General features: G+C 31.1%; 1 protein-coding gene across 2 annotated transcripts in view; it reads right to left on the bottom strand.

Annotated features, from left to right (window-relative positions):
• Window positions 1-1,535: 1,535 nt before the first annotated feature.
• The window catches only part of LOC100164524 (cytosolic 10-formyltetrahydrofolate dehydrogenase), a 14,542-nt gene continuing 7,513 nt past the window's right edge, over window positions 1,536-8,564 (bottom strand). The window contains exons 3-16 of one of the 2 annotated variants that reach the window (XM_001951192.5): window positions 6,199-6,433; window positions 5,976-6,141; window positions 5,765-5,869; window positions 5,476-5,700; window positions 5,149-5,360; window positions 4,781-5,060; window positions 4,299-4,633; window positions 4,018-4,211; window positions 3,762-3,955; window positions 3,574-3,693; window positions 2,826-3,076; window positions 2,549-2,748; window positions 2,403-2,475; window positions 1,536-2,214 (exon numbers count right to left, since the gene is read on the bottom strand). In XM_001951192.5, coding sequence (XP_001951227.2) covers window positions 2,420-2,475; window positions 2,549-2,748; window positions 2,826-3,076; window positions 3,574-3,693; window positions 3,762-3,955; window positions 4,018-4,211; window positions 4,299-4,633; window positions 4,781-5,060; window positions 5,149-5,360; window positions 5,476-5,700; window positions 5,765-5,869; window positions 5,976-6,141; window positions 6,199-6,433 — 2,573 coding nt within the window. In that variant the 3' untranslated portion in view covers window positions 1,536-2,214; window positions 2,403-2,419. Of the gene's footprint in view, window positions 2,215-2,402; window positions 2,476-2,548; window positions 2,749-2,825; window positions 3,095-3,573; window positions 3,694-3,761; window positions 3,956-4,017; window positions 4,212-4,298; window positions 4,634-4,780; window positions 5,061-5,148; window positions 5,361-5,475; window positions 5,701-5,764; window positions 5,870-5,975; window positions 6,142-6,198; window positions 6,434-8,564 lie in introns of those variants that run through there. The other variant, XM_016804984.2, reaches the window with a different exon arrangement.

Consider the following 8,564-nt stretch of genomic DNA (forward strand, 5'->3'; position numbering starts at 1 on the left):
GCCTATCCATATTTTCAACTTTCAAGACCCGAGAAGTTGAGTGGAAAATGAATGTCTCCTCAGTCCTCACCGCCTACCATCTTAATAGTTAATGTTAACTGGATTCTGTGTCAGAAAAATAACCACGTATAATGGGTGATATTATAACTGATTTTTCTTATGAAACTGTCGAACTTGCAAACAAAGTGAATATAATTATCTGATTCCTCGAAATTTATCCCTACAAATTACGATTATTCAATGAATTTTATGAACGCCGTATTTTTAAATAGGTACGTACTTTTTATTCAAGTGACAATGTGCATGCATCTAAATTGTTTTAGTATTTATATTATATTTTTATCCCAAATCGTTTTTGAATATAGTTTTCACTTTGGGTTCGTTGTTTTCTTCACGTTATATCTGTACTTTGCATGATGACTTTTAAACCGAGACATCGAGTTACTTAAAAGTTTCGCAGATAATACTACCTAACATACGCGGGGGTTCGCATTCAGATATTAGTGCTACGTGAGTACGTGCATAGGCGAAAATTGGAGGACTTGGGGTTGCTAAGCCCCCCAAACTCAGCCAAAGCCCCCCCCCAAAAAAAAACCTAGGACATACAATATTAATATGCTATGTAGCAATGGTCTGCTTGCCTATATACAGCCCCCCAAGTCAAAAGTTGAAATTGCGCCTATGAGTACGTGAACGTGACAATCTTTTTTATTTTATCCTAATGTTTCAAATTTTATAAAATACACGAATTCGTCATACGTCCGAGACCAGAATTTAGGTATATAATATAATATATTATACAATATAGATACTTGTACGGTTGTATACTTGTATATAAAACTCCTAATTTTTGCAGTCGATAATGTGGGTCGTGTACACAAGTACACAACGTACATTTTAGGAGAACACTACGTCGAGGGTCGTCAATATTCGTGGAACAATTAATTTTATCATAGTTTCTCGAATTATATAAAATATACACGATTTCGTCAACTCTAAGGACAACAAGAACCATACAAATACTTGTGGTCTACTGCGGCTATATATTATACACCTGTATATTTTGCAGTCAATAATGTGGGCCGTGTTCAACGATGAACCGACAAACGGTCCAGTGACGTTCAGGATGGGCCATTCCAAAGGCCATGGTGGTGGCCAACAAAATAGTTCGGGCTTAAGGTTAGTGCACAGAGTGCCCAAGTTTCCGCAGTTACCTTAACAGAATAACAACTCGTACACGTACCCCAAGACTGGCATGTTCTACAGCTAAAGTTTTCTGTGCGTGTCCATGTCGGTTGAGGAACTGGACAAGGTAGATGAGTATCTACACACATATCTTTTATTATAATTTTCATTTTTCAAAGAGTAACCTGGTTATATGAGTTACTTCGGAGGTGATCTGAAATCGACATACCCGGGTCTGTACAACGCCACTCTGTCACACCATATTCCCAGTGAAAAACGATGGAATAAGGTTACAGCCTCTTCACTCTACTGGGGGCTTTGAATTCTTGTCTATTTCAAAGAACAGGCACTTTGGAAAAGGTACATTACACATGTCTATATATATATATTATATATATATATATAAACTTATTATTTGTGTTTCAACTTTATTAATATATGGAATGGAGATACAAATAATATTAACAATAATAAAAAAAATTATACAAAACATAAGATTTAACACAAATTGTATTCAATAAGATGTACTTATTTAACGAATTGAACTGAATGCAAGTATGACAATATGAAAAAGTTTTGAAATGCACAACAAGTGACTAGAAGTTAATGGTTTTTAATTTAATGAACTTATTCTTAATATTATATAGTCTGTTGGTTTTATCATTGAACAGATTTATATAAAAATGATATACAATCATAGATTTTATTATACATAGTATGGCACAACCAAATGCTTTACACTGAGACTTGGTTGAATAACAAAGGTTGGATCAATTTGTCATGTTGCAGTCAGTACAAGTGGTTTGAGGTAGAAATAAATTGAGCATATTGTTTGGCTTAATAATAATGTTTTTAAGGGGTATGAACATTAAATTGCTGACCATAAAAGACATAAAAGGGTTGAAAAATGCATAGTACAATTCAGTTTTGGACCATTCCAAATGGGTTGTGACTAAGAATGGTGGCAATAGTTCTAAACATTGGACTTGCATTGGTGACATCAATTGAAGTGTATGCTTATTGGAAATACTGTAGCATAAAAAATAAAAATATATCAATATTATTTAACATGAAAACTTTTTTAAGGTAGGACAGATAAAATGCGGAGGTGGAACAGTATGCATAAAATTGATGCCAATATGGAATCAATAAAAACAACTAGTGTTAGGTATTGAAAAGTGTAAAATATAGCGCTATAATAGTAATGTGACTCTCACCCGAGTATAACTGTTGCTTAATATTCCACTGTTATGCATTTAGTTTTTAAGTATTCGTTCAAAGCTTCTTCACCTAATGCAGATAATAATGAGTATAAAATATATTTAATAAAAAAAATAAAAAAATCTTAAAGGAATCACTGTACCTAAATCCTTGCCAAATCCAGATTTTTTGAAACCACCAAAAGGCGCGGCAACATCAGTTTTATTATAAGTGTTTATAAATACAGTTCCAGCATCAATTTTTTCTGCAAATCTCAATGCTTTGCTTATGTCTTTTGTGAATATGCCGGAAGATAAACCGTAATCAGTTGAGTTTGCTCGCTTGATGACTGCATCCAGGTCACTAATGTAAAAGTTGATTTAGTACAAAGAATTATTATAAATATTGTTCTATAAGTACACAACAATTATTATTTATACCTGCTACTAAATTTAGTAACAGCCATAATGGGTCCAAATGCTTCTTCTTGAGCAATAAACATATGATCTTCAACTCCTGTGAATACAGTCGGCTCAAAATAGTATCCTGGTCGATCCACACGTTTCCCTCCAATCTTCAGTTCAGCTCCTTCATTCTTTGCTTTCTTGCAATAGTTAATTAATTTTTCTAAATGGGCTTTATGATTTTGAGGTCCGTGATGAGTGTCACGTTCTAACGGGTTTCCAATTTTCTAACATGGAACAAAAAACTGTTAAAATATAATCATTTACTATTACTCAATACTTAAGGAATTGCAATAAAATAACCAAATCCAATTTTGTTTTTAAAAACAACTCGATAATATTTTTGTAGTATTATTTACTTGCACTGAAAGCTAAGAAAATTAAAAATGAACTACAAAGAACTAACAAAACTCTATTTAAAATTTGGAGGAACTTATATGAGCTTTATTTAAGACAAACTTTGTGTACTTTTTTAGTACAATTATATAATATAGACGGCTTCTAATACAGTAAAATGTTTGTACAATTTTGAGTATTTTCTGTTTTATTAAAAATGATTTTTTTTTTTTAATATAGTCAAAAGCTTCTTATATAGGTACAGGCATTCATTTTTATTTATTTTTTAAGTTCCTTCTAAGAAAAAATAACCATGTGTTCTTTTTACGATAGTATTTAGAGTACTTTACATTAGTTAAATACTTCAATACTTGTCTGATTTACTTACTATTTTTTTTACTTCTTCAACAACTTTGTCGATAAATTTGTCGTGTATGCTTGACTCAACAAAAACCCTACCTGCAGCTATACAATTTTCTCCTTTGTTGAAGAACACTCCTCCCATGCTCTAGTAACATCAAAAGTCAAATGCTTACAGAATCGATAAAATGCTATAAGACAAACATAGAAACACACCATTCTAACAGATTTGTCCAAGTCGCAGTCATCGAGTATAATCAGAGGGGATTTTCCACCAAGTTCCAAAGATACTTTTTTTAGATTTGATTCAGCCGATGCTTTCATGATTGCGTGACCTGTTGCTGTACTGCCTGTGAATCCCACTTTCCTGATGTCTGGATGTTCAGCTATTGCTCTACCAGCCTCAGAACCTAGTTTTAGTACATTACAATTACAAAACTAAATCATTCGGGCAAATCTACTGTAATAATACCAAGCCCAGGAAGAATGTTTATAACACCAGCTGGAAAACCAGCTTCCACAGACAATTCAGCAAACTTCAGTGCAGTGAGGGGTGACACTTCTGTTGGTTTCATTACCACTGTATTACCCGCCGCTAAACAAGCTGCCATCTTCCAGGACAACATCATCAATGGATAATTCCATGGTGTAATAATACCACAAACACTATTTTCAAACAAAATCATAGAATAATATTTAATTATATAATAATATATTATATATATTTAAAGTTGTCATTTTAAATAAACCTACCCAAAAGGTTCTTTTTTTGTAAATGTTAAATTTCTATTGGGTCTAGCATGTGATATTGGTATTGTTTGCCCATGTATCTTATCTGCCCAGCCCGCAAAGTATTTCCAAACATCAATAGACATGCCAATATGAGTTTTCAATGCTAATGTGTACACTGCACCAGAATCAATAGACTCTATTGTCGCTAATTCTTCTCTATTTTTATCTAACAAATCTGCTATCTTATATAAAACAGCTCCACGATCTCGTGGACTCATTTCAGACCATTCTCCTTCAAATGCCCTACTTGCCGCAATAACTGCTTGATCTACGTCAGCTTCAGATGCACATTGAATCTAAAATTACACAAAGTTCCAACAAGTTAAACCCAATAAACTTTACAATTTGTAATATAAAATAATAAATTAGAAAATCGAAAAAAATAAAAATAAAAAATAAAAACTTTTCATTATTTATCAGTAAAATTTTGGAGTAAGTCTTACTGAACAAATAACAGATTCGTCAGCAGGATTGATGCATTCCAAGGTCTTTCCAGACTCAGAGTCTACAAACTGTCCATTGATAAATAATTGTTTTGCAAACTGTAATTTCATATTGTTGACGTCAACCACAACTGGATCATATTCTACACGAGTATTGTCATCGGTTGAACCTCTTGACCTCTTGACCAAGGTGTTACAGAAATCAGAGAAAACAGGAGACATGTATACATCATCATTCTTCAGAGTAAATTTCAATTTATCCTTGATCTCTTCAATTAACCTACATTATTTTATCATAGAAACTGAGTGGTTATTAACTATTAACTAGTTATTTTGGATAATTAAAATTACGTTTAATATTTTATTACCTCACAACGTCCATAGAACCTGCACCAGATTGAAAAAAATGAGTATCCTTTCCAATTTCCATGTTTAAGATATTTTTCCAAATGGATTCCACTACAGGGATGTATGCTTTTTCTTGATCTGTATAGTCAATAGTTTCTTGAACAGTGTCTGCATTACCGTAATTTGATGCAGCCATCATTTTGCCATCCACAGACAACCTCTCAATGTTTATCTAACAGAAAAAATTAAAGAGATTGCATTCAGTATATAATTAAAATGTATTGGAGAAAAAAAAACAATTTTAGAGGACAAAATGAATGTCTAATATTAGATAAAATCATATTTACTTTTAGACCATCATTGCAAGTAATCAATAAACCATTACTATGTACAATAGCTGGGAATTGGATTGTATCAACAGTCACTTGTTCACCAGTAGGTGTTTCATTTGTCCAAATAGATGATTTGTATAATTTTACTTCTGTTTCATTTATGATAGTCCAAGCACCAGGAGAACTGTCTAGCCCTCTAATGAAGTTCTGAATATCTACTCCACTTCTGGACCAATCTACCTAAAATCAAACACTAAACATGATAATAAATCCAACAAAATTATATATTGTATGCAGTACCTACTTTTTGTAAAGCCTTTTTTCTTACAGACGGTTCAAAAGAAGACCCTTCTGTAGACTGAGGAATAACTGGAGCTGTACCATTAGCCACCATATCAACAGCTTCAGCCTAAGTAATTTATAACATAATTTTCATTTCATAGTTATTATTGTGTAGACTAAATTTTTAAAAAAAAACTGCATTTATTATTTTTTTTAATAGAACTTAAAATTACCATACTTTTGATGCCTTCAGGATATAAAAACCGATTATACAAAGAATCAACAGTGTCATCTGGTAAGACTGGGCATGATTTTTGAGATAGTATTGGACCAGTATCGAGTCCGTCATCAGCCCAAAATATAGAAAAACCTGCTTCTTTGTCTCCATTCATCAGTGTCCTAAAACACATATTTAATTATAAACAAATAATGCAACTCATTATATTATTATCTTACCAATTTATGGCGCTAACTCCTCTGTGTTTAGGCAAAATCGAAGGATGGTAACATATACTTTTATGTTTTGGATGTTCAATAACCTCCATAGGAATAAACTGTGAACAGAATGGTAGCACATTGAGTTCAGCATCAACTTGCTTATACTGAGCTACAATTTCAGGTAATGCATTTTCCCCTTTACGCCATGATTTGATTTTAAATACTGGAGTATTGTTTTCTGAAGCAACAGCCGCTAATTAGATAAGAGAGAGAAAAATTAGTAACTAATTATGTATGAAATTAAAATAACTACATATATTTATTTTTTGATCCATATCTTTGTTTAACAATAGAACTATACAAATAAATTAAATTAATATAGGGCACCAGTGGAGAGGGGGGGGGGGGTCCATGCGGTCCGGATTTTTGTGGTGAACAAGAACTTTCTCTAAGAGGTAATGATGACAGTGGACCATTAAAATTTGTCAAAACCACCAAAAAAAGACGGTAAATTTTGTGCTTTACTTCGTTTTAGGGCAAATTTTGGCGACGAAAATTTAAAAAATCATTTAATAAATAGTAATAAAAACTCTACTTACATAAGCCCGTCTATTCAAAATGAAATAATAGACATTTGTTTCCAACTTATTCAAAAAAATATTGTAACTAAAATAAATAAAGCAAGTTGCTTTTCAATTCTTTGTGACGAAACTTTAGATGTATCTGGTACTGAGCAACTATCTATGTGTGTCCGTTATGTAGATCTAAATAATCAGCTCCGTGAAGACTTTTTATGTTTTTTACCAGTGTATGATCTCACTGGGGAAAATTTAACTCGAATAATTTTAGAAGAATGTGAAAAATTGGGTTTGGATTTAAATAAACTTATCGGGCAAGGCTAGGCAAGGCTAGGCTAGGCAAGGCAAGAAAATTATTATTATAAATTAAAATTTTATTATATCTATGTTATATTTATACCTACATTTTTTTTATTTATAAGATATTTTTTTTTTACAATATGTACATAATATAGCAGTCTGTAGGTTATTATGAATTTAATTTTTGATTGATTAATAAGAATGGTTAAAATTACTTATTATTTTTTTTTTTTACTTGACCCCCCCCCCCCCAAATAAAATCCTGGCTACGTCTCTGATAACATAATATGAGTTATGATATTAGTCAGAAGAAGTCAGTATTATATGCAGATTTTGATTTATTTTTTTAAGGTAAACCTAGAGGCATAAACCTAATTTTTAATAATAATATAAAATATATGAGTAGAATTAAATGTTTAATCACATTTAGTAAATTAAATTACAATTTTTAAAAATATTTTTTTTATCACATGAATATAACATGAATTTGTCTTTTTTAACACGTTGACCGTCACCGGCCGCCGGCGGTCACACGATTATGCATCATCTGTACGCCAAGTATATTTTTCAGTGTCATTCCAAATTTGTATATTATACTATGTATTTGAAAAAAAGTTTAAAAATACATTTATTACATCAAAAAATGTTTAATGAATCCCACTACGCCACGACACTTTTTGGGTGCATTATTGTAGCGCCATGGAAAAGTTAATAATATAAAACCATATTCATTTATGGCCGCCGGCAGTCATGTGGCGTAGTAGTAATGATCAACTTTGGCCACCGGCGGTCACAAAAACATACAATTTGAAATTTACAAATGACCGCCGGTGGCCACATGGCGGTCAACGTGTTAAATCTTAATGAGTGGTACAAATTACGTAACTACTGATAAGAATTTTATCTTATACCTATGTAAGTTATTTTATAACATGTAAGGTTGTGCGTCTATAATGTTACATTTTATTATTTTTTACTTTTCATTTAAATTTTTAATGAGCTTGGGACTGTATTTTATTTGTAATTTCTTTGTAATGGTATACTTTGTTGTAAATTTGTAATAAACTAATGTTATTACTATTTAAATTAAATATAATTTTGTTTTAGATAATACCCATTCTTAATAACAATTATTACTAATTATTAAAATTATAACTGATTATATTTCAATTAAATTTAACTATGAAATATAGAAAATTTTACAGGTGAATTGAATCGTCTACAATAGTTCAATTACATTGGAGGATTTATTTAATATTAGTTATAATAAAGTGAAATCAATTTGATTTGGTTGATTTCATAAGCACTTTTATTTACAATAAATATTATGAACTGTTAAGTTGTTTGTTGTACTAAAGTTTGAACTAGTTGAACTAGATAATCAATATTTAGTACAAAGTTTAACATTTACAATTTGAATCTCTGAATATATTGACATTATAAACTTTTTTGATATTAAATAGATAAGCAAATGTAAATTTTTTTTTTGATATTGTTTTATGTATA

The sequence above is a fragment of the Acyrthosiphon pisum genome, chromosome A2 (assembly GCF_005508785.2).
Source record: "Acyrthosiphon pisum isolate AL4f chromosome A2, pea_aphid_22Mar2018_4r6ur, whole genome shotgun sequence".
NCBI lineage: Eukaryota > Metazoa > Arthropoda > Insecta > Hemiptera > Aphididae > Acyrthosiphon > Acyrthosiphon pisum.